General features: G+C 49.8%; 1 protein-coding gene across 1 annotated transcript; it reads right to left on the bottom strand.

The window, feature by feature from the left end:
• Window positions 1–324: 324 nt before the first annotated feature.
• LOC103564475 (pregnancy-associated glycoprotein) lies at window positions 325–9,530 on the bottom strand. Its single transcript, XM_008540270.2, has 9 exons — window positions 9,464–9,530; window positions 8,163–8,322; window positions 7,187–7,304; window positions 6,978–7,096; window positions 5,679–5,878; window positions 3,525–3,641; window positions 2,014–2,158; window positions 1,824–1,922; window positions 325–633 (listed from the first exon to the last, which is right to left on the bottom strand). The coding sequence occupies exons 1-9, from the start codon at window positions 9,514–9,516 to the stop codon at window positions 478–480; spliced, it is 1,167 nt and encodes a 388-aa protein (XP_008538492.2). The 5' UTR covers window positions 9,517–9,530; the 3' UTR covers window positions 325–477.
• Window positions 9,531–26,157: the final 16,627 nt, after the last annotated feature.

Genomic DNA, 26,157 nt, shown 5'->3' with positions numbered 1-26,157 from the left:
CAGGAAAGTCCATCTCCATGTGTGGAAGCCTGAGAGAAAACAGCTGTCAGGCAGAGAGAATCAGAGATGAGAGGTGGGAAAGAGGGAGGGAGAGAAAGACAGCTGATGGGTTTTGATTTCTTGGGTCCGGTCATGGAGGTCTTTGGACCTGCTCTGGCTCCTGCATCCTGGATCCCCAGCATCCTTTCGATAAGTCTCCCTTTTGGTTTAAGCCAGTTGAAGTTGGGTTCCTCTCACGTGTGGTCCAGACTCCATTCTAGAGTCCTGCCTGATTCTGAGGCACCTCCCAGACGCAAAGAGAGGCATGCACTCGTATTAGCACCATTGGAAATAAGATCTTTATTCTCTACCAAGAATAGGGCTCTGCAGGCCACCAAAGACATTTGGGGCCAGCACCTCCGGGTGGGAATGCCCCAAATGTGTGTGGGGGGTGTGTGTTTGGGGCGGCCTGGTTACTTCCTGGGGTGGCCTCTGCATTTATACCGCAGTAGCCAGTCCAATCCTATCGTTTTCCCGATCGAAAACGGTGAAATACAGCCTCAGGAAGACGTCGCCCAGGATCCACTCCTCCGAGTTGTTCGAGATGTCCTCGTTGCCTTCAAAGCTGCTGAAGCAGATGCCCAAAGCAGCATCCTGGAGGAGATGGAAACACACATAGTCGGCCTGAGCCCTCATCCGCCAACCCCTTCACTGTCCAGGGCCGCCAGCTTCTCAGCTTTATTTACCTTGATTTCATCTGAGCCAAGTGGCTCTTTCCACAGCTGCAGAATGGGGTGCCCACCTAGGCACCAGAACCACCCGCAATTCCCCTCACACTGTGCTGCGGTTGGGTTGTTCCCTCTGCGGAAAATGCCTTTCTTTCACCCTTCCCCTCACTCTTTCTTTAAGACTGAGCTCAGCCCTGCCCGGCCGCCTCCTGGACCCACGCTCACCCTCCTCGGCCACTCCAGGCTCACTGGGGTGGTTTTCCTGCTGCTCCCCGTGTCTGCAGCCCTCATTACGCCGGATCTGCCCCAGGCACCCCTTTGGGGTTCCCTGCGGTTCCATTTACATGGACCCCCGTACAGATCTTCCTCCACCAGGGCAGACCTCCTTGAGGCTGGGGGCTTAGAATTATTTAAATTCCCTCTCTTCCTCAAAGGCTTCTTCAAACCCATTCTGCTTCCTCTGAATTCCCATGGGGAGCTGACATTTATACCAGGTGCTCTGTGGTCCCTGAGCATCCTTTATTCATGTCGGCATCTAACCATCCCACGAAGGCGGGGGGGGGGGGGGGGGGGGGGGGGGCGCTGGTGCCCCATTTCACAAAGGGGCAACTGGGGCTTAGCAAGAGGAAGTTGCCCCCCAGGACTAGGGTAACCACATAATTTATCATCCAAACCAGGACACTTTTGAGATGGGAAAAGAGCACTGTTAATTATGGTGTAATAACACACTGGGACTGTCCCCAGCCAACCCATCCTGTCACTGTTCCTTTGGCCTATTTCAGAGATTGCTCTAGCTGACTTTCCATGTTCATCCCAGCACCCTCGTTTAACTGAAGCTCCTTGAGAGCAGAGGCCCGCGGTGTTCCCCTCTCCTTGTGTCTAGCACCACGCCGGCACAGGGTGGTGGCTCCATATTTATTTGAGGATGCTTGTCCCACACTGCCTTTTGCTATCCAGAAGTTCGTTTTGTGGGAGGCCCCCGCCCAGCCAGGAGGGGTCGACAGCATCTGCAATGGCGCAGCTTGGCCCCCTGGAGGCCTCTTCCTCCCAGCTGCAGCCCGGCAGTTACCGAAAGTCTCAGATTTGAGGAGCAGCCCCCCCGGGTTGGCCCCTCACCTTCTGGATGTAGGCATTGGCCGGCACTGGGTAGCCGATGCCATCGATGGTGAAGAGGATGTCGGGCAGGGTGTTGACGGCGTCACAGTCGATGAAGTACTGTCAGAGAAGGAGGGAGAGAGAAGGTCGGCCCAGCGAGTCTACCCGAGTGTGGAAGGCCCCAGAGTGACCCTATGGAATGACCCTTCACCTCGCCACTGGTGGAACGCCTGGCCTGGATGATCTCCTGGATGTTGAGGACAGCATCTTGTGGGCCAAGCAGCAATGAGGTCCCGGTATCCACAATGGCCTGGCAGCCACCATCACAAGCAATAACCTTCCCATTTATGGAGATGCTGAGAGACAGGGGAACAAAGCAGGCACAAGGGTCACTTCCCTGCCACTGCCCCCTCCCTGACTGTCTCCAGAACAGCCCCCTCTGTTTCCCTTTTCTTTGGTCACACTGACTTTCTCTGACTTCCTCCCAGTTCTTGAATGCACCAAGCTCTTTCATGCCTCAGGGCCTTTGCACATGCTGGTGGCCCTTCCTAGAACTGCTCCCACCCCTTTTGTCTGGGTAATTTCTCTTCATCCTTCAGGTTCCAGCTTCATTGTCACCTTTTCAGGGACGTCTTCCCCCGAGACTAGATTAGGCTCCCCTCTTGGAGGCTCTTGGTATATCCTTCCTCATTTCTAGAATGTATCTAAGTGGTAATTCATTATTTGTGTGACTTGTTGTTTCATGTACATCTGCCCTATGAGATGGTGAGGTCTGTAACAACAACTTGTGTGCTCAGTGCCTCCCTTAAGTGCCCAGCACGCAGCGGATGCCCAACATATGTTTGTTGAATGAATGAATTAACAAATGAATGAATGAGGGACAACAGGAGACATGTATGGTGTCTGACCAATGATGGGGCCACATGTTGAACATGGAGGCTCTCCTGGGCAGCAGGTGCTCAGAGTGGCAGGAAGGGAGCTTCAGGCTGCTCCGGAAGAGGCTGCCTCCCCTGCAGACTCCAGCTCAGATGCTGAGGCCCCTGGCCAGGCAATAGCTGAGCTAGCCCAGCGGCCAGGACGCAGGCCTCCAAAGGACATTTTAAGCTTTTGTCTGATGGCATCACACAGAATCCCATCAATTATTGCCCCTTGTTCTCAGGCCACTCTGGGATTCCCAGCTTCCTGATTCTGTCACAGCCGCTGCCCACCGTGTGGCTGGGATGGGGGCGGGGCGGGGGCTGGCGTCCCTTTGTATGATTTGCTTCCAGGTCTCCAGGATGAAGCCAACCTCTCCCCATGGCTGGGGAGCTTCTCCCTAGAGTGACCAGCTTACCTGGCTTGCCCAGGACTTCGCCTGTTTTCAAATTGGTGGGCCTGTATACTGGGAACCCCTGGCCCCAGGTGACCTGGGCTGGTCAACCCCTTATCATGACCCCATTCAGATCGGTGGAATTCTCCCTGATCCCCTTCTCACCGCAGCCGCCCCACGTGCATGAGACTCGTCCTGGAGACAGCTCAGGTCCCCAGGCCTGTGGGGCCCCCTTCTCAGGCCTGATCACTCTTCTCTGGTCAGGACGCTGGTCAGGAGGCCTGGGGTGATTACGAACCCAGGGGCTGTACCTATGAGTGTGTGCGCTTGGGTCTGTGTGCGTGTCTGTGCGTGCATGCTTGCAGGGGGGCTGGGGGCATCTCTTGGGACGGTCCCCAGAGGGAGGGGCTTACCTGTCCATCGATATTTGCCAGTAGAGGGGTTTGGACACGGGCACCCAGTGCAGCTCTCCGGTGTAGTAGGAAGGGTCCACGCCACCAAACATCACCACACTGCCCTTCTTTCCCTTTCTGAGGGGGAGGGGGAGGAAGGCATCATGGTGAGGGTAGAATAGCGGGGGGCTTTTCGCAAGCTCAGCCGCGTGCCAGGCCCTATCTTAAGGGCCGTGCATACTCTCTCCTGCATACATCACACAGCCCCGTGGAGTAGGCACTGCTATCATCTCCACTTTACAGATGGGGAAACTGAGGCACGGGGGGGTTGAGTACCTGCCCAGGGTGGGTCACATGGCTAAGGAAGGGTGAAGCAGAGGTTCCAACTTGGACATTCTGGCTGGCCTCCCACTACCTGCTGTCCTGAAGAGGGCCGGGTGCCCCCAGCAATCAGAGCTCTCGGGGATGCAGTTGGAGGATGCTGTGACGGTGGGCTCTGGCCGCCACCTCGTCTGGCCTGTCATTTTTCAGAACAGCTGAGGCCGCAGGGGTGCTAAGGGCCATGTGTTCAGGCTCCCACAGGGTCGGCTTCACGGCCTGCACCTGTGCTGTCCACAGGGCCCCACACCTCTGCTGTTCCTGTCTTGAAATTCCTAATCCTTTTTGAACACAGGGTCTCCCATTTTCATTTTGCACCGGCTCCTGCAGAGGATGCAGCTGACCCTGGGCTCACGGTAAGATCTCAGGGAGGGAGGAGACATCCCTGAGGACCCCTCCCCTTCCTTCTCCATCAAATCAATCAGCAAATCCTGTTGCCTTTTCCTCCGGCATATACCCTGACCCCATCCACTGCGCAGCCTCTTCCCTCCACCTTCCTGGACCAAACCGCCACCCTCTGTCTCCTAAAGAGGCTGTGACAGCTTCTTCCCTGGCCTCCCTGCCTCCACTCTGTTCTGTCATTCTCCAGCCCACACCCAGGGTGAGCTTTCAAGAATGTGAATCGGATCCTTGCTCGTCCCTTGCTCTCCCCAACTTCATCCCCTCCCCCTCCCTCCCAGGGCTCCAGCCACACTGGCCTCCTTACTGGTCCTCAAGTGCTCCTTGGGGCCTTTGCCCTCGCTCTCCCCTGCCCCCCCACCCTGGAACTTTGCTTCTCAAGCCTGGCTGTCTCTCCTCGTGGACTCTCAGCTCAGAGGGGCCTTCCCCACTGTCCATCTAAAACCACATTCCCGTCACCATCCATCGCTTTCACAGAACCAGTTACTATCTGGAGTTGTCTGTTTGCCTTATTTATTTGCTTATTTCCTGTCTTCCTTTTCTCCCTCTTGTCTATCTCCTTCATGTGCACAGAGCAGCACCCGGCCCCCAGGACATGCTGAATAAATATTCGTTGAATGAATCATCTCCTTTGATCAGGTACAAGTATTCCAGAGGCTTAGAGAGGTTAAACAGCTCGCTTCAGTTCATGCTATAGAGCCGGGATTTGAACTCACATCTCCCCAGAGCCCACACCCTCAACTGCACTCTGGGCCTCCTGCACGGATCGATGGGGTCAACCTCAGCCTTTGGTGGGAAGACAACCTGTCCACAGGGGTCCCCCTCTAGTCTCTGCTTCTCCCTTCCTGACACCCTCCCCCGACCCTCCACCAGCCAGGAGACTCAGTTTTTCCTGTCAGCAGCTCCAGTGATGGGAGACCTGCTGATGGCTTGACCACCCACCATGGGGGGCGTCCTGTTGGCTGAGTTCGAGTTCTGCCACTAGTACCTGACCGGGCAATCTTGTGCCAAGCTCCTCTCTGAGCCTCAGTTCCCCCACCTCACAAACGAGCGACTTGGACTATAGAAGTCAGCAAGGTTTTCCTGTAAAAACCCAGATCACCATTATTTTAAGCTTCGCAGGCTGCGTGATCTTGGTTACAACTGCTCAATGCTGCCGTTGTAAAGGAAAAGCAGCCCCAGACAAGCTGTACACGAATGAGCATGGCTGTGTTCCGATAAAACTTTATTTACAAAAACAAGTGGCGGGCCAGATGTGGCCCCCTGGCCAGAGTTGGCTGACCCCTGGACTAGACTCTCTCTCAGGAAACTTCTGGATCAAGCATTCTGGAACTTTTCATGCCACTAGAAGCATCTTACAGCTGATTTGGAGAAAGGGCTGGTCCAGCCCAGACTTACCTGCTCAAGTAGAAAGCGAAGAGCTTCTGAGAAAGGAGGCCTTGGTTCCACAGGTTGTCGAAGACAGGGGTGACCCCTTTGACACTCAGGCTAGGGTAGCTGAGGCCCAGGATGCCGTCGAAGGTCGCGAGTTCCAAGATCTTGTCAGGTTCCTCCACACTAAGGCCAAATGCTTGGTTCCTGTCGACAAGGCTTGAAATCTGTGGGAGAGGAGGATATTCCTGTGTACAGGTGTGGGAAGGGTGGCTGCGCTGGGCCGGAGCAGAGGTGAGCCCAGAGAAGACCTGAGGCCTGGCTGCACCCTGGGCTGACCTCACATGCTTATAAGAAGCCAGAACAGGCAGGCGGAGTCCATTTATCCGACCCCGGAGCTCCTCCCGCTAACATCATTTGAAGTCTGTCTAATAGGTCTCATCCGTTTTTTACAGAAACTGAGACTCAGAAGGGGACCAAATGGTTCCCACTTGAGGACAAAATGAGGAAAGAGCCAGGACAGTCTTCATTTTGACATCACTAGGATCTGGTGACAGAAATGGAGTGAATTCATCGCAATTCCTTGTGGATCCTGCATCCACCAGAGAGACAGAAGCTCTTTATACCATGTCGCTGCCAGGCTTCTTGTAAAAATTCTGCCCAGGAAACATACTCCTGGATGTGTGTGTGTGTGTGTTTGGACGCGGATGCTTTTGGGGAGGCAGTCCATGGTTTTTAGCAGAGTCTCAAAGGCCCCCTCAAAAGTAGGAACCCATTTATCAGGGCCCTCTCGCATCTCTGGCCCCTTGCTGTCCCTGCCTGGGTGCCAGGAGCCCTCGGCTGCCCCCAGAGTCCCCAGGTCGGTTCTGCTCTCGCCCGGCAAATACCCCACACTTGGATGAGTCCTGACTCGCACCTACGAGGTGTGTGACCTTGGCAAGACCCTCGCTCCCTCTGTTCCTCAGTTCCCTCACCTGTATAATGGGCATAATGATGGTCCCTGAGGCTGGGTTGTAGCAGGATCACAAGTTACAATGAAAGTGCCAGCACAGTCTGAGAATACAAAAGATGGGTGGTTTTTCTCCACCTCTCCTTGATCCCAGCAAAACCAACCTCAAGCTAAGGAGCTGCAAATCCATGCCCCGAGGCCCCTCCCCAGGATGACCCACTCTCTGGGTTAGTCATTCTGGGGGTTAATGTGTCAGCAGGGGCACAGCTGGAGCACTTTGGGAAAGACAGGTGCTCTGAGCCGACCCTTCATCCAGTCGTGTAAGCAGCCATCGCTCCCAGGGCCAGCCCTGCCTCAGCCTCTGGTTTCCACGTTACCTTAATGGTGTCATAGCCGACAAATCCTGACATCTTCCCAGTGCCGTAGATGAGTTTGATGGGCTGGCCCGAGGCCCCAAACGTGGAGGACCGCAGAGGGTTGAAGGTATTGTGATTAGCTGCAGACACAGAGGGTGAGCATCCGTCAGCCCACCAAGGACCGAGGAGGAGCTAATGGGGGCACAAGACCAGGGGTGGGGGACACTCACAACAGGCCGGGCTGGAGCAGTAGATGGAGGGCACCCACAGGTCAGCCGAGCCCGTGTCGAAGATGACCTGGAATTCCTGAGGGGGGGTTCCAACGCTGATGATGCCCATGTAGGCTATCTGCCAGGGCCAAGTGGGGTGGTCAGGGCAGGCCTGGCTGTCCCAGCCAAGCCCGATTCCTGCCTCTGCTGGGATGTCGCATATCACCTAAGATGACCCCCTGCCCCACCTCACAGCCTCTGCTCAGCCCAGTGCCTTCATTTGCAAAGCCCTCCAGTCCCCCTGGCAGCTCTCTAAATCCTTTCAGCCTGCAAGGCCCACCTTGAGTGCTTTTTCCTCCAGGCAGCCCTCCTGGGTCAACCTGGGCCACTTTCTCTAGACTCAAAACATGGGATATCCATACTACACAGCTGGCCCTTTTATTTACTCTTTGCCTGTCTCTCCGACTGGGCTGTGCGTTCTTAAAGAGGACACCAGACCTTTTGTTATCAAGAACAACAACCGTAGGGTTAAGTTTTGAGCGGCGTGCGCCATAGGGGAGCCACAACTTTTCACTTGCATCCTTCTCGGGGCTGTGGAGGCAGAACTTCCTCCGCCTGGGGTATCAAACTCAATCTGCAGTTGGTTTTGTGGTTTGATCAGACACGGCTCAGCCTTCAACTCGAACTCAAGGGTTCGCTGAGTTCAGAAAGGACAACTCCCTCAGACCAGGCGTGTAGGTCCCGGGTCCCCAATGACACATCCTTGGCAAAGAAATGCATGTTGACCTGCCACCTGGTCGTTGCTGGGCCCAGACGCCACAGACCAAGAGCTGAGGGCGGGAGTGCCTTCTTGTCTGAGGATGGGGTCCCTGTTCCCCAGAATTTCTGCCAGACATCGCCCCAGCCCCAACATCCAGGCTCACACCTCCGGATGAACCAGTGCCCGGCCAGAGCACTAGGGGGTGCTGTGGAGTGCCAGCGTCCACCCAACACTTACGTCCAGGTAGTTCCTCATGGGTTCAAAAGCTACTCCTGAGTCCGCATGTTTGTGGAGAAGCTTGTGGGTCAGACGGAAGGGATATTTCTCCAGATATTCTTTCAACATATCTTTCTCCCTGAGGTTTTCTCGAAGAGACTTGATCTTCACAAGAGGGATTCTTTTGCCGTGCATTGGGAAAGGGAAACAAATAAGTGACAGCCAGCAGCGGCCCCGTGTCACAGTGTAACTGCCACACCTTGCATTATAATTGCACTCTGGAGTTTCCAAACATTTTTATGAGGGTCATCCTTTTTTTTTTTTTTTTGGTGAGGACAATTGGCCCTGAGCTAACACCTGTGCCAATCTTTCTCTATTTTTTGTATGTGGGACGCTGCCAGAGCACAGTTTGATGAGCAGTGTATAGGTCTGTGCCCGGGATATGAACCTGCAAACCCTGGGCTGCTGAAGCAGAGCGTGCAAACTTAACTATGCCACTGGGCCTGCCCCATGAGGGTCATCTTGTTATCAGGACACAATGCAAAGACTGTGACTATAGACGTCGGTTTGAATACAGGTTCTCTCGTGTAATCTTGGGTAAGCCATATGGCCTTTCTGAGCTTTAGTTTCCCCATCTGTAAAAAGACAACATGATAATACCCCCTCACATAGCATGTTCTGAGTATTAAGTGAGATAATGGATATAATACACCTGACATACAGGAGGTCTCAACAATGACAACCCTCTATTGCTACTGTCATCTCACTGTATCTTTCTCGAAGAAGCCCTGAGAAGAGTATTAATTAATAATAAATTATGAGGGTAGAGAGACGAGAAAGGATCAAAATAGAGAAAAACAGAGACATGCACAGAGACATCCAAAGAGATGGAGAAATAAAAGAGAGACACACAGAGATGAACAAACATAGACACACACACACACACACACACACACACACACACAGACATGGAGGGAGAGCAAGGAGAAGACCTAGAAGCACATGCAGGAGAAATGCTGTACCTAGATGGGACCATGTCTACAGCTGCACAGGTTGTGCACTGAACAATTCTTGGGAGCACCATTCACATAGCCCATGATGTGTCTTTCACCCCTGGAGTTGTGCAACCCTGCAGGCCTGTCCCAAAACCCCTGAGCTCCACAGCGCATATGGCAAACTACTCATCAACAGAGACTTGAACTTTAAGACAGCTGGGGAATGATTGCATTCCCTTATCTACCTCTGGATGGGTGGAAGAATAGGAGGGCGATGAGAAAGAGCCCAGAGAGAAAGCCGATGCCACCTGCAGTCCCCGTACTTACGTGACTAAGCACTCTGAGAGGGTCACCAGCCCTAGGACCCCAAACCACTTCATGCTTCTGTTCTTCTTTCCACGCTTCGCTATTCACAAAAGAATGAGTTCTGAGCATGCAATGGTCTGCACAAGCTGCTCGTTATATATGTTCTGACTTGTCCTAATCATCCATTCCCTTGAGGGCCACTAATGGACCGATAAGAAATACAAAGTTCCCTGATAAGATCTTTAGCCCCATCAGCGTTTATGAGGAGGAGACTTAGAAATTCTCAGAAAACAGAGATTTCTATTGTAATCTCTTTCTTGAGGCTTGGCTGAAAAAAAAAAAAAAGAAAACAAACCAAAACCACACAGTCTAACAAAGAGTGGGGAGACTCTTGCTATCTTGGAGATAAAGCACTGCTAATAATGTGATAAAAATAAGTGCCAGGTGCCATGCTTGACATTTGTGGTCTCATGCAGTCTTCCCAGGGACCCCATGAGGTGTGCATTGCTGTCCCGGTTTGGAGAGGAGATTGCTAGGATGAAGAGCGATCAAATGACAGAGTGAAGACGTTGGGGGCAGCCCACTGACATACGAGTGGCTTTAGATAGTGGGACCGATGACATACATCGGGGGCGCTTATGATGTGGATCTGTTTCAAAGATCTAGGCTAGAGCAGGATGACAATTGCACAATTTTAATATTGGAAGAAATGTGATGCACGCATCTGAAAGATATTTTATTCATCTAAGAATCATTTATTGAAGACCCACTGTGTGCTGGGTGTGGGCTAGATGCTGGAAAGTCAAAGTCAAATAAGACACGGGTGGTCCTTGTCTTCAAAGCCTTAAAGTTTAGGGCAGGGCTCACTAACTCAAGGGCCAGGAGGCAAGGGAATGAATATAAGGGCTGGACATGAGGAACTTCCGGGCACAGGGCAGCACATGCCCCACCTCAAGGGGGCAGCCTTTCTGCAGCTCCAACCAGCAGCTGCCATGCTCGAAAGTGGGCTGGTGATGCCAGATTGGCCACGTTTTCGAGAGAAGTGGGGAGTCTAGATATTTACGTGAAATCCCTTGATTTTTAAATGTTAGCTGCTAGTTATTTTTCAAAGAACATAGTGTGATCCAAACCTCAAGTAACAGCGGGCAGGGTTCGGCCTGCAGGCTGTGCAGGTTTTTGTTTCTGTCCTAGAGGTGGGAGTAGAGAGGGGACTGAGGGCGTGTTCAATTTGTATTGATTGAATGAATAAGAGACTGAATGCATCCTAACCATGTTAATTTCCCTTCCATTTGTAAAGACAGACCACCAAGGTCAGATAAATGAACTTAAGAATAACTCTCCCTTGCTCAGCACTTGATAGAATTCCTCAACAGGATCCATACCTTGAAACATTTTGTCTGGCAAACCAAACACAGAAAGAAATAATTACTTTTAAGTGTCTTAGCAATCAAAGAATGCACCCATCCGAGCTTCTTCTCAGCCTGAGATGAACAGGGCTGCCTCATTAAAGTGGTATTATTCCAGCCAAAGTAAAGAGAATGGAATTTTACAGCTCCCTCTGAAACCCCCTAAAGCCTTGGTGTTCCTGATTGAGATCTGTTCATGCCTGTCCCTTGCGGAGGACAATGGGAGGCTGCCTGGTCTCCAGGCTCGGGCGGCATGGAGTGGGAGCTCTGCGTCCTACTCCTCAGTTTTGCACACTGTTAAAATTCAGTTTTGGTGGTTCAATCGCATGGAGGGGATTTGACAAAGCAGATTATACACACATGTGCCCTATAACACAGCAATTTCTTCTTCTAGGAATCTATCCTAAAGAGACACTGACAAAGATGCAAAAAGATGCCTGCACAAGCTACACTCTGCAATGGTACTTTATTTGCAAATATTGGAAACCTACCCACAGTGGCCTTCAAGAAGGGAGCGTTAAACAAGCTAGGATGGATCCCCACAACTGGGTATAATGCCGAAGAGGAACAGAAAGAGGCAAAGATGCAAGAGATGCAAAGAGGAACGGAATGGGTGAGATCTCCAGGCTGCATTGTTTAGTTTTAAAAAAAAGAGGGGGGCTGGCCCGGTGGCACAGTGGTTAAGTTCGCACGTTCCACTTCTCAGAGGCCCGGGGTTCACCGGTTCGGATCCCGGGTGCGGACATGGCACCGCTTGGCACGCCATGCTGTGGTAGGTGTCCCACATATAAAAAAAGTAGAGAAAGATGGGCACGATGTTAGCTCAGGGCCAGGCTTCCTCAGCAAAAAGAGGAGGACTGGCAGTAGTTAGCTCAGGGCTAATCTTCCTCAAAAAAAAAAAAAAATACATGAACAAATTCTTTAAAAAAAAAAAAGAGGGAGTAGTGTTGATAGTTTGCTGCTTTTCCATACACTTCTGTGTATATTTGCAAAAAGAAACAGTGGAAGAATAAACCAAAAACTAATAAAAATAGTTATTTATGAGGGAAGGGCAGGGATGGAAGTGAGATTTTTCTTGCTTTGTCATTTGACTTTGCGACCATGTAAATGTTTGACAGAATTAAAAAAAAAAAAATAAACACATCTCTCAAAATTGAGAATAAACTAAAACAAATGAGTCTAAATTGCATCAAGCTGGTGACAAAGTCACACGGCACAAAGCGTTAGTTTAAGTGACTATAAAATGCAGAATTCTGCCTCTACATTCACACATGGGACATTTTCTAGGCACAAAAAAAGAAAAGAAAAAAAGAAATTGGAAGCTGAATCCAATAACTTTACTGTTGGTGATACTGCCACTATTATTTTGAGACTATTATGTGTATGTTATGGGTAAAAGCAAGTAAGTAATTATGCTAATGTTGTTATGAAGCAAGACTTTCAGTGGAAAAGAGATGTAAGTATAAAATGAAAAAGCTTAAGTAAAACCCTGTAATCTTTCATTTTCCAGGTTTATTGAGAAATAATTGACATACATCACCGTATATGTTAAGGTGTATGGTATGCTGGATTGATTCACATATAAGGTGAAATGATCATCACAATAGGTTCAGCTAACATCCATCTCCTCACGTAGATACACTAAAAGGAAAAGAAAGAAGAAAAAGGAAAGAAAAATGTTCTCCTTGTGATAACTCTTAAGATTTACTCTCTTAACACCTTTCACATATATTGTCAAGCAGAGTCAACTATGGTCATCGTGTTGTACGTTACATCCCCAGGACCTTTCTATCTTATAACTGCAAGTTTGTGTGTTTCAGCTACCTTCCTCTGGCTGCCCCGCCGCCCCCACCCTCTGCCTCCAGTAACCGTAAGTCTGATCTCTTTTTCTATAAGTTTAAACCCTGCAATCTTAAAACTTGAATTGGAAGTATAAGTTTGCATGAATTAATTAGTTTTCTTTTTCTAAGAAAATAAGTATTTTCCAGCTCTGGGCGCTGAAAAGCCTAGAAGCAATGCTAACGTGACAACACTGAACACCCTGAGGCCTAGCTTGTGGCCTCTAAATACCATTTCCCACTAGAGGATTGAGAGATTCTTGAAGAGATAGCTGATTCCAGGGCTGGGCCAAGAAATGCACAAGATGAGCCCGGGACATCCTGAGGGACTAGGCAGTTGAGGGTCTTCAAAGACCACTGGGGGGCTGAGAAAAGGAATCAAGAACGAGGAATCAATATGAAGAGGCCTCCACCGGCCAAAAGTGAGAGAGTTTGAGCCTCACATCAAATTGATTGAAACAAATTAAATGTATAAAAATCCATGTGTTCCATATGATATTATACAACATCCAATTTGTCACCATGGGAGATGGCTGGAGCACCAACTCATTATTCTAATCGTTGAGAGAGAAGGGGAAATAATCATCAATATTTATGCCATTTCTTTCTGTCTGACATATATTTCAGGTAATTATACATAGTTGATGAAGGAAAGTTCCTTTTGAAAGAATTCCAACAATGAAATTCAGAAGGAATGTCAAAATTAGGAAATCACTGTTTTGCAACTCCTAGAGAAACAATGGAGCTAGGCGAAAATCGTCAATGGATGCTAAAACCATAAGGTGAAAGGTGGGAGGGGAGGTTCATAATGGATGGATGAGGCTGACAACATCAGGACCCACTGACCAATCTTAGCATCCATAAAAGTGGGGCAAAAGGAAATTATGTGCTTCTTGAAGTGATGCGATAAGAAATACGTGGAAGTACCTAGAAGGTATTCCAATAAAAATTTGAACTCAAGTCTAGATCTAACTACCAGTTTTCAGAAACTGCGTAGATAAAGGAATAAGGAAGCAACCACCCAAAGCCAATACTTGAGCCATTCTAGAGGACAAATGACCCCTCCCACTTTTTAAACAAATAAATGACATAAAAAGAAGGGGGGACTGTTATTTGTTAAAAGTCTTGAGAGACAACAGCGGAATGCAATATACGTATACCTTCTCTGGATCTTGATTCCTGATTCAAATAAACTACTAAAAAGAAATTTTTGAGAGAATCAGGGATATTTGAACATGGATTGGATATTACAAGATATTAAAGTTATTGTTAATTTTGTTTGGAATGAAACAGCATTGTGGTTATATACATTGTAAACATCCTTCTCTCCTAGAGATGTACAATAAGTGTTAACGTGAAATGGTAATCTCTGTCTTAAAATACTCCAGCAAAAACAAATAAATAATAAAAGTTTTAAAAACGAGGATCTAGATAAAACAAAGATTTGTGTAATTGTTTTGAAGTGAATTATGTTCCCTTCAAAATTCCTGCTTGGAACCCTAATCCCCAATATGATGATATTTGGAGATGGGGCTATTGGGAGGTAATTAGGTTTAGATAAGATCATGAGGATGGGGCTGACATGATAGAATTAGTGCCTTTATAAGAAAAGCCACCAGAAAACTCTGTCTGTCTGTCTGTCTGTCTCTCTCTCTGCCATGTGAGGACACAGTGAGAAGACAGCTGTCTGCAAGCCAGGAACTGAATCGACCGGCACCTTGATCTTGGACTTCCAGTCTATGGCAACCTGGGCCAACTAAGATGATAATGTTGTAAATCTTTGTGGAGAGCAATAACAAAATGCAGTAACATATGTCAAGGCTTCCACTATGAAGACGGGAGGCCGTTAAGGAAGTGGGGCTTCTGCAAGCTCTCCACGTCCACCGTCAGATGTTATCTGAACTTTTCAACACTAGCTGACAGTAGAGGTCACATCTTGACACATTTCCTCATTCCAAGGACAATCTGCTTGAATGCCACCCAAAGACCAACTGACAAGTCAACTCAACCCGCCAGAACCAATTATTAGCTATTCAATGTCAACCTTTATGGGCCTGCATCTTTTGCTTTTATAAACCTCTGCCTCCTTTGTCTTCCTCAGAACACATTTTGGGTTTCTACCTGAATCTGTGTCTCCTGAATTGTAATTCTAATTTCCCAAAGAAATATTTACTGTTTGAATCGTAGTGGATTTTTCCTCAGTTGACCTCTTGTTGTTGAGTGATGGAATACAGGGTTCATGATACTATTCTTTCCTACTTTTGTGATGTTTGAGATTTTTTTGTAATAAGTAGTTTTAAAAACTTTCATTTTGAACTTTCTGCCCTTAGTGATACCCCGAGGTGTCCAAGAAAAGCAGATTTGGGTAGACCCCCACTGGCTGAGTCACTGGAGCCTCTCCTCCTCGTTATTCTAGCTCTTCTGTGGCAAACTGCCCTCTTCACACCCCACGGCTGCTTGACCATCCATCTTGAGACGTTGAGGAGCCATGTCAGGGCCTGGAGGTGGAAGGGGCAATTTTAGGAAAAACAAACTGGGGACCCCCTCCCTGGCTTCCTCTTTAGTGCCATCTACAGAGCAAGGTGCAGGGCCTGGATGGGGAGGGAGCAAAGAGTGAGGCGACGGGGATATTCTGAAAGGAAGGGAAGAGGAATTCACAACAGAGTAATAGAAACGAGGGCACCCTGTGTAGGATCCAGGATGTAGGATGTGGAAGACGCCCTGGGAAACGAGGTACCTACCAGGGCTCCAGTCCCAACTGGGTCTTCTGGTAAACTGCGCTGGAGGTTGCATCCTTCCTGCTGGAATTTCTGCTCCTGGCATGGAGCTGATACGCGCTGCTGGTGAGCCATGGCAAAGAGGGACGGCCATATCCCGTGGCCCTCTGGTAACGCTCTAGCTGTTGGCATGATCTCAAGTTGGACAGCAAAAGGCAAGTCCTCCAAATCACTTAAAATATTGCCTAATTGATCTAACCTTCCTGGCACATCTTGTACCCAGATTCCTTTCGCTGGTCATCGTTCCTTCAGGAGAGTGAAGAATCCACAACCTTCCTGATGAGTAACTTCTGCCTTATAATTACCTGACCTCAGCCCGGTGAACCCGCGTGGTAGAATGTTCCACTGGAAAGGCCCAAAGGTCCTCCAGCTCATGGATGGCAGTTATGTGACACCTGGTCTGCCACTCCCCATTGTGAGTCCAGGGCAGACATCGCCAAGCAATCACGGCACCTGTGATCACCAGACGTGGCTTCAGCATCCTGATCAACAATGCACCCCTTGGCCCCTTGTTCCACTAATTGTCATTGCCTCTCATTCTGCAATGAGTGCTATTCTTGAAGAAGTCCAGTCTCTCCATCCTAGAGAGGGGGAAACTGAGGGCTGGGCCGTGTAACTCACCATGGTTCCTGGTAAGTTACTGAAGTGCTGGGAGCTGGGGCCTCTGGTTCTCAGGCTGGGAGAGCTCTGAGAAGGGAAAGGTTGGCGAAGGCTCAATTGTATGCACCGCGGCCAGCTTCCACAGGCAACACTCAGAGGCCACAGGTGCCAGAGCTGAAGTCCTTTCCCCTCCCTCCTCCGGTCTGGCCCACTTCTCTTGCCAGACCTGCCATCTCGTGGCAGCAGGAAAGCAAGATTGAGAGCTGGCTCTCCCAGGTGCCAGGCACAGCGGGGGCAGCCCCAGCTGGAGCGGCACCAGGAGGCAGGAGGTAGTTGTACAGATAGTGCTTGACTTGTGCCCAGCTCAGCAGCCCCACGGCTCCCCCTCCTCATTCCTACGACACGGACCCTCATGGGATTGCATGGCACCGGCCTGCATTTAGAGCAATGAGTTTTCTCTGCTCAGCCTTTGGCCCTTAGACACAATGTAATATCTGTTCTTCAGGGAATACCTGGCTGAGTCAAGAGGCTCAGACGAGCCTGGATTCAATGGACTTGTTGCCTCTTTGATGCTCAAGAAAGACCTTGGAGCTTTGAAGGCCCTGATGGGGGGTAAAACCACTCATGCTCTATGGGGACTTTGCTATGTGGATCTGGGTGGAGAAAAAGGGCAGACAAAGGCAGACCCATGGGGAAAAGCTGGGCATTCCCTGGGTCCCAACTGATTGCAAGTTGGGTTCCAGCCACCAGGCCGCAGGGTCAGGTGCCGATGCTGATGCCCCATGGCCGCCTTTTGAGAAGGAATGGAGGAACTAGATCCTGCAGAGGGAGTTGCCACCTCCGGGGGCCTCCTGATCCCAGAGGGGAAGATTAGACAAGTGTGTTTGCTTACTTTCCTGTTGGCCCTATCGGTATGCTGGAGGTTCCACCCAGGAGGACAAGCAACCCAGGAGGGTCAGAGTCATTGGTGGTGGCAGTGACGTCCACTGTGCTCCCGGGACCCGGTGCCGCTGGTGATAACCAGCTTATTCACACAGCCTGGGGCCCAGAACAAACCCAGCTCTATTGACAGGCCTCTTCTTCCTGCCTCACATTGCACGCAGCCCCGGGGTTGTCATTCTGGAAAGGAGGGTGATGGCTCATTGCCAGCAACTCACAAGCGAACTGTGTGAGAGATCATGGGAGGTGACTTGTGGCCTAGATGTCCCCTGGTGGACGGTGGTGTGTCCAAGTGGGGAAGGAAGACCAGAGGTGGAAAAGCAGCCATTTTTTGAGCTTGGTTACGTTGGATCTTTGCAATTTCTATTCTTCTCGTCTGGAATGTTCTTCGAGCTCTTTGCATGGTTGGCTCCTTCTCCATGTTCAGCTATCATCTCAATTGTCCCTTCCTCAGTGAGGCTTTCCCTGGCCACTCTGGTCTCCCATCATTTATAGATGGTGAATGATTTTTCCATGTGCTTTTCATGGGAGCCCCGTGAAGTTGAGAGCGTCTCCAATTTCCAGATGAGGAAACGGAGGCTTGGAGGAGTCACATAAGTCCCTCGAGGGCATGTGGCTGGAGAGGGATAGAGCCAAGATTTGAACTCAGGTCTGTCTGACTGCAAATTCCAAGCCTTGACCACTCTGCTGCTGGTTAGTGCTGGGCTTGGGGGACCAGGAAACGATGCAGAGGAGAGGAGGGGACGGGAGATGGAGGGGATAACAGAGAAGGGAGTCTCATCTACTAGAAAATATTCATTCTTTCAGGGAACACTTCTTGAAGATGCTCTAAGCCAATTCTGCAAAATGCTTGCTGTGTGGAGGAGAGCCTGGTGGGTGGGGACAGTGTGCAGTCTGTGCCCAGAGCACAGCTGCCAGGCCAGGGGGATGGTGGCCTCAGGTCTGTTCCATGATCCAGTGCTGAGCCAGGCCGCTGGGGAGCTCATCCCCGTGGAGGGGCCAGCTTTGTCCCAACGGGCCAGCAGTGGCCCTGTAGTCCAGGAAACAAAAAGTCAGCAAAGAAGTGTACTGGGCTGTAACGGAGGCATGCTCCAGGCATCCTGGGGAGGGGCTGCCTAATGCTGCTGTGGGTGGAACGTTAGGAAGGCTTCCTAGTGGAGGTGGCAACTGTGCTGAATCACTGCTGATGGGAAGACTTTGCTGAGTGGGCATGGGGAGGAGAGAATGTCCGTCAAAAAGGGCAGCACTGGTGTCTTAATGGACTCGAAGGACTGGGAGTTGCCTGGCAAGGTTAGATTGCAAGGGACGTGGGCCTAAGTGACACATTGTGTTAGTCAGAATGGGCAGTACGGCCAGTAACAAGCAACACCCAAATTAAACATAACGAGGTTTCTCTCTTGCTCTTCTTGTCTGTCCCTTGCAGGTCATCTGGGGCTCTGACTGGAGGCATCCTCACTCGGGGATGCAGACTGATGGAGTCTTCACCAGCTGCAATGTCACTGTTGCCGTGGCAGGGGAAGGACACACACCAGCTCATGCACGGGCTATCAAAGTGTTTGCCAAGGGTGACACGTCTCACACTGCTCACATTTCATTGGTCCAAACAAGTGGCATGGCCACACTGAATTTCAAGGGAGAATGGTAGTATAACCCAGCCTGAGTTTAGAATGAAGACTAGAAAAATCTGAAGAACAGCATGAATGATACTCGGGATGATGTGGAAAAGGAGGGCAAGGAGCGGGTCACGGGTCGACCTTGAACGTCATGGTCAAGAGCGTGGAATTGATCCTGCGGGTGATGTGGGGCTTGGAGTGGGTGAGTGAGATGCTAGACTGTGGAGAACGGAGGAGAAAAAAGGAAAATGAGGCTAAAACATGACAAGGATGCAAGAGATGAAAGAAGGTAAGAGGAAGGGAGGACATGAAACAGAGAGAGGGAAGCTGAAGAAATGGGGAGGGGTCATTGGGCACCAAGTGAACGTCAGGCTCTCCAGCTTCCAATCCTCCCTTTCACTGGAAAGAGGGAGAGTGTGTGTGTGTCGGGGGGTGATGGGGAAGACGGAGAGCAGACTGACATTGTGGGGGGCTGTTTACACTGGAGAATCCAGACTTCAGTGGGGCATAAGGACCACCCTCAAATCTCTAGATGATTTTCACAAAAGCAAGGGACCAGACTTCCTCCATAGCGAGTTTCCAGAGTTGAACAGGGGCAAAGGTTAGGAATGGTAGGAAGGCCGACTGAGCCTGCATTTGATAACAACTTCTGTTATCCACTCACTATTGTGATCTGAATTATTTGCAGACACAGGTGCGTGTGTGGACTATTTGCAAATGCTCCTTTCCTTCCTGTTCTCCAGCCACAGGAGAGAAAGGATGAAACGGTCGTAGTCTAGGCTGGGATGAGAGGTGGTAGTTACCAGCTTGGTGGTGTCCTGGAACTACTGGACACCTGTGGTGTTCAGGCTGAGGGACACTCCCCCCCCAGCCAGTGTGTGAAGGGGAAGTTAAATGAGAGCATTCACAAGTGGGGAGGTGGGAAGATGAGCAAGCGCCAGCCAGGAAAGAAAGAGGAAGTTCCTCCCTGGGGGACAGAACTGTGGTGGGCTCCACGTGTGGCTCAGGGTGGTTCTCCTCTCAGGATTCTACGGAGGGGGAAGAAAGGTGGGGTATAGGTTCTCTCTGGCCTGGAGGGGAGAGATTAAACTTGAGTTAAAGAAATACAGGTATGTGACATTGCTTACAAAATGAGAGGGAGTGTAGCACGGCACTTAAGAACAAAGTGCTGGGTTCAAATCCTAGCTTGGCCATTTACTCGCTGTGTGACTTTGGATGAGTTACTTATCCTCTCTGTGCCTCATGTTCCCCATCTTCAAATGGAGAATAATAACGGAACCCAATGAGTTGATATGTGTAGGGTGCTTAGACTCGTGGTAAGTGCTCTAAATATTATATAAAATCAATCATGTGTTTTGCACCCAAATTCACACCTGGTATTCCTGCCGTATGGGAGGAGTGTGTCCATGATTTAGGGGTTAAGAGGGAGCTGCCTGTTAGTGTAACATAATGACTTAAGGGACCATCTGGTCCTGTCTCTGGCTTTACAGATGGGGAATCAAGGCCCAGAGTGCAGAAGGGGCTTGGCTAAGGTTGCCCTGGACCCAGGTAACTTAGTGACAAGACAGGGACTGGAAGTCAAGAGTGGGAGAGCCCCCAGTTTGAGTCCTGAGTCAGTCTCTCACTAGCTGGGTGGCCTTGGCTGTGTGGGGCTGTCCAGCTGGGGGATGAATGGGTGCCTTGGGGGCCTTGGGCCTGCGCGGGAGAACCAGGGGCTGTCTGACCTGCAGCTGGTCCGGGGGCTGCCGCCCACCTGGAGGAGAGGCTGGCCTTTCCTATGACGTCCAGTTGGCCCGAGGGTTGGGGGAGGTTTGTCTGACTTCCTGGGGCCTTATTAATGCAGACACCAAGGCCAGTGAGGATGAACGTGTGGGAGCTGCAGTGTCACACCAAAGGCTCAAAGTCCCTGGGAGCCCAAATGGAGCTCTCAGGGAGAGATGGAGCCTGACCTGTCTTAGCTGAGCACTTTATCAACAATCACACCACTCCCTGCGTCTTGCTCTTAAAATATGTATGTGTGAGGGCTGGCCTGGTGGCGTAGTGGTTAAGTTTATACACTCCACTTCAGCGGCCTGGGGTTCACTGGTTCAGATCCTGGGTATGGACCTATACGTGGCTTATCAAGCCATGCTGTGAAGGCATCCCACATACAAAATAGAGGAAGACTGGCACAGGGGTTAGCTCAGCGAGAATCTTCCTCAAGCAAAAAGAGGAAGATTGGCAACAGAGTTAGCTCAGGGCCAATCTTCCTCACCAAAAAAAAAAAAAAAAAAAAAAGTGTGTGTGTGAGAGGAGTGGGGGTCTAAATGCTGTGGGGAAATGTACTCCTGCTCCAGCTGGTGGCTCCTCCCCGGTTCCTCAGAAGTGGCTTACTTAGAGGCTGGAAGGGGCTCTTCTCCCTGGGGGGACTCCTGAGATGATGCTGGAGAGAGCAGAGGGTGTGGAACACCTCAGCGTGATCTGGGCTCGCATTTTCCCTGCCTTTGGTGTGCTTTTGCTTCCCGTGCAACCTGTGACTTGTCTTTTGAGCATCTAATACAATGGCCCATGGGCACGGGTGGCCCTTAGCTGATGTCGCTGAAAGCCCCGCCCCCTCCTCTTGGCTTGGGGCACTTTCGAGGCACAACTTATATTCCCCATGGGAGCAGGCCGGGGCTTCCTTCTGCAGGACTTGCAGGAAGTCACACCCAGGCTTGGCTTCGTCCCCATGCCTTGTCCTTCCTCTGCTCCCTCACTGGTTTCTCTGGGAGCAACTTTGAAATCAATCACTTACACATAAAACCTCATCTCACAGGCTACTTCTGACCTAAGATGGTGCCCCTCTTCTGGCACCTGGATGGTTTAGGTTCCCCTCCCAAGTGTTCCTGGAGCACCTTGAAGCTTTCCCTGCCATGTGGCTTTGCCCTTGAGGATTTTCTGAAACCCCTGCTAGACCACATGTTCCAAAGGGCAGGGATCTTACCTGACTCATTCATAAGTCCACGGAAGTAGATGTGGTCTCTATCCACCATACTCTAATTGTCAAAACAAGGTTAACACGTAGGAAAGCCCTCTCATTCAGGTTACAAGCCCTCTGATTCAACGGATATAACCAAAATCCAAATAAAAGGCTTAAACAAAACACAATTTCATTTCTCTTTCATGTAACTGTCTGGGTGGCTCCACCATGATGGAGACCCAAACTCTGTCTGATTGCCTTGCCGTCTTCAACATGTGATCTTCATCTCCTGGTCAAAGGTGGCTGCTCCAGCTCCTGCCATTACATCTGCATTCCACCTAGCAGGAAATAGAGAAGGGGAAGCAGGATATGCCCCTTTCCTGCGGGGGCATAACCAGAAATTGTAAATATTTCTTCCACTCATATCTCATTGGCTATAAGAAAGTCTCAGGGGCACTTTTAGGTGGGAAGAGAGGCTGGGAATGTACCCTTTAGCTGGGTGGCCTTAAACTAGCAGTTTGGTTACTAAAGGAGGAAGGAGACAATTAGCAGTCCTTGTTATACCCTCCTGTTTCAGTGAAGATCAGCTGTCACACTGTGACGACATAAAACCCCCAAACCTCAACGGTTCAGCACAACTAAGGTTTATTGCTCATTCGCATCCAGCATGGGTGGGCAGGGACTCCCGCTCATCACTGTGACTCAGGGAGAAAAGCTGATGGAAGCTCCCTCTTGATGCAGGGGAAGAGGATGTGGCAAACTGAACTCTGGCTCTGAAAGCCTTCCACCTGGAAGAGACCTCACATTCCAGTGACCGAGTAAATTCCAAGGTCATGGCAAACCTAGGGTGGAGGCGCATGGCGGGGGGATGTGTGATTTTGCTACAGAATATTACGACAAACAACAATGGCCACCACCCTCCCTTCACATGCCTGCACTTTACTCGTCTTTCGTCCTCCCCACCCTGCCCCTCAACCTCTTTCAGCCAGTAGATACCGATTGGGATGAGATTATATGAGAGGACATATACCAGGCTATTCATTAGTGGTGAAACTAAGCAAAAACAGATGAAAAAGAATAAAAAAACCCCAAACCTATACTTTAAGAAGGCATGTTTACAATCACAATTTTGCATTTATGCAGGAGTATGTGTATGTGTGGTTTATGCGTAAATTTAACAAAATAATAAAGGAAAGAAATTTTCTTTAATATAAATTCATTGACCAAACTCACCAAAATAATAATAATAAGGCTGTACCATATTAACCACATAGTAGTTTCAAGTTTGGGTGTACATGACAAAAACCCTAAAAGAATCATAACTTAAATAAGTTAAAACTTAATTTTTTTCTCCCACTTAAGACAAATCTGGACATAGGCCATCCTGAGTTTGAATGGTTTCCATTTCCAAGTTCACCTCCTGGTCCAATATGACTGCAGGAGTTCCAGCCATCACATGTGAAATCTAGATAGAAGTTAAGAAGAGTGGGGAAGGCAAAAAGACTCACCTTCCTGCTGAATCAGCTCCTTTAAAGCAGCCTTCCAGGAAATTCCTCTCAATACTTCAATCACAAAATCACTCAGTCATAAGTAACAGCAAAGGAAGTTGGGAAATGCAGCCTTTTAGCACTAGGCATATTGCTATATCATAAAATAGACTCTCGTTTTAAGGAAAAGCAGAGAATGGATAGGTAGCTACCAGTCCCTGCCTCAGAGGCACACTGCCTTTCTGGATTGTGTAAACTAAACTGTTGTGCACAGTGTGGGAACCAGGAGAAGGAGCAGGAGTGAGAAACCAGCCAGACAGATCGGACTTCCAACCCCAGAAAGAGCAAAAAAGGACAAAGTTTTCACAGAAGATCTTTTGAAGACCGAATTGGGAATTACATAGACCACATGGCAAAGCTTCCTTTAAAAATTGCTTTTCCAACCCATTTCCCAAAGCTCTTTCAATATCTCAGCTTTTCAAACATCTTGCCTTTGTTACCTCAAACTCTGACCTCCCGTCTGGCCCTCCTCACTTCTGTTTCCATCACTTCTCCATCTGGTTGACCAGTATAAAAAGGTCCAGTGCTGAGGAACTCAACACACACACAATTTTTAGAAGCCGGTAGAAAGGAAACACAAGGACTATTTCTACTTTAATACCGTTTGCTCCTGATCAAGGTCATCTGAAGGACTGAGATGTCTTGGAATAGGGAGATGTCCTCTTTCTTCTCAAATCCCAATGGAGAATGGACCTCCCTGAGGCTGGAGATGGGGTCTGCTCATCTTTGTGTCCACCGGTCTCAGCGGTACAGGATTTAGTGAATGCAGGTGGAAGGAATGAACAAGAGAAGAGTTAAGTAGCTGCCTTCTCTCTCTCTTTCTCTTTCTCTCTTTTTTTTTGCGTGGATCAGGCACAGTCTGAATAGGAATGAAGTTGGGTACAATTGAGGCATGGGACGTGGGGACATAGTTGCAAGTAACAGGGGACCAGGACCCAAGGGAGTGGGGCAAGAGCGGGGGTGTGGGGTGGGGGGAGGTGGAAAAGAGCCAGAAGTGGAAAATAGACGGAAACAAGGTAGGGAGAGCACCCTTTCCCAATGCCACCTGCCTCAGATGACTCAAATTTCCTGCCACTTTCTCTCCTGCCCTCCTTTGCCCTAAATCAGAAGGGCCAGCCTGCCCTGGACCCCAAGATGACTTGGCAATGACCCAGTTAGTGCAGAGAGTACATAGCAGTTTGTCATTTCCCAACACCCTCGGTGGAATCATTGAGTCTGTCACATTCGCAAGTTCCTATCGTCATTGTTTTAGGTTTCCAGCGTCTGTGTAAAATGATGCATAAAATAGCGTCTGCCTGTCCTTACAGATGTTATCATGGTGGGGGCGCTGAATGGTCAATTACAGAAAAATGTACTAAGTGCCAAGAAAGGAAACAGTGTGGGGTGTTTGAAGAACAGGCAAGGGGGACACTTACCCAGTCTTGTGGGTACAAAAGGGACTTTCCAGAAGTGAAGTCTGAGACCTAAAGGGTGTGAGTGACAGAAAACCCAAAACAACAGAGGCTTACACTAGGTGGTTTATTTCCCTCTCCTGTGAAAGTCCAGAGGTGGGCATCCAGCAGTATCACCGCGCCCCACGGTGTCAGGACTCAGGCTCCTTCTGTTTTGTTGTGCTGCCAGGTATGGCCTCCATTCACATGGTCACCTCACAGTTCCAGATGACTACTCTAGCTCCAGCCATCACGCCCACATTCTACGTTCCCACACAGCACCAATGAGTGAAAGAATTAGTAAAGGTAAACTCAAAGCAAATCCACCAGTAGTGTTTTCTAATTTTTTACTCCCAAAGTAATACATGCACAGGATTAAAAATTATATAGCACAAAAGGGCTTATGACAAAACTGTAAGGTCATGTGCCCTAGCCCTCCCCATCTATCAGAAACAGTTTTAACCCAGCTTTCTGGAAGCTGCTGTCAATGGGAGCCATTCTGTCATTGTGTTCAAAGCGAAACGTTTGCAAAACCAACCACAGCACCCTCAAGTTAGACGTTGGTGTCTTGGGAGAGTCAGTAGCTGAGACCGCCTTACTCATTGATGCCGCAGTGCTCCAAGGGGTGGCTGCTGATTGGAGAATGGCGATCACCTGACCCAAAGGTTGTTAATCCATAGGCAGCCTGGCAGCCTATGAGGTGGCAAGAAAGAGTAAGCTCTGTCCGATAGGGGCAACGGTCATTATTCAGCCAATCAGATCCATTCTCTCTAGAATTTGAAATAGAAAATTTGAGACTCTCTACCAAAAGGAAAGGCTACTAACACAAAAGAGAAAGAACAGAGTCAACTAAGGAGGATGAGACCTTGAATACGGCTGTGCATGACACTACCACCGTCCCTGGACTTTATGGCTACGTGTCCCAGTAGTTCCCATTTTGCAGAAGTTGCTTTGATTGGGTTTCTGTCGCTAGCAACAATGGTCTTAATTCAACGTCTGATAGGGTTTTGCGTCTTGGGCGGCACGGTTTCCTCCGTCTAAGATGCTCTCCTCCTCAGGTCTCATTTTTGCAAAGCTACAATTAGGGTCTCTGCTGAGAGGCAAAGCAGGGAATGGGATTCACCTCCAGGCCCGGTTGTCCACGAAATGCTCCCCAGAGAAGGCGAGAACCGGGGCTCTGCTTCATCTGTCATCAACCTCAAGATTCCGGACAAGTGAGGACCTATAAGGCCGTCTGTAATTTACAAAGCACCACCCACACCGAATGAACTAAAGTGTAATCTAGGGTCTTGGGAAACAGGGTACTTTCGGAGAAACTACTCGGAGTGGTTTGGAGGAGCCTGCCAGTCACTTCCAGACTGACAGGCACTGCTCTTTGCCAGCAGACACTTAGGTCTGGGTCACGCCAGTCCAGGGGCCAAACGGTGTCATGGAAGTGAGTGTTTGGTTGGCAAGGGGGCGGGGGCTGCAGCCTGAGTTCAGACCATCTAGGGCGGCCCCTAGATGCTGGGATCCCATTCGCATCCTCTCGGGTCCCTTCTGGGCCGCTGTTATTGACCTCCAGGGAAGCGGCGGGATGCCCGCGCAGGCGCACTCGCCCGGGAGGCGTGGTCTCCGCCCAGTGGGC

The sequence above is a fragment of the Equus przewalskii genome, chromosome 11 (genome assembly GCF_037783145.1).
Source record: "Equus przewalskii isolate Varuska chromosome 11, EquPr2, whole genome shotgun sequence".
In the NCBI taxonomy this organism is placed as follows: Eukaryota; Metazoa; Chordata; class Mammalia; order Perissodactyla; family Equidae; genus Equus; species Equus przewalskii.
The sequence above is the reverse complement of the archived record's forward strand: the minus strand, read 5'-3'. Positions and strand labels throughout refer to the sequence as shown.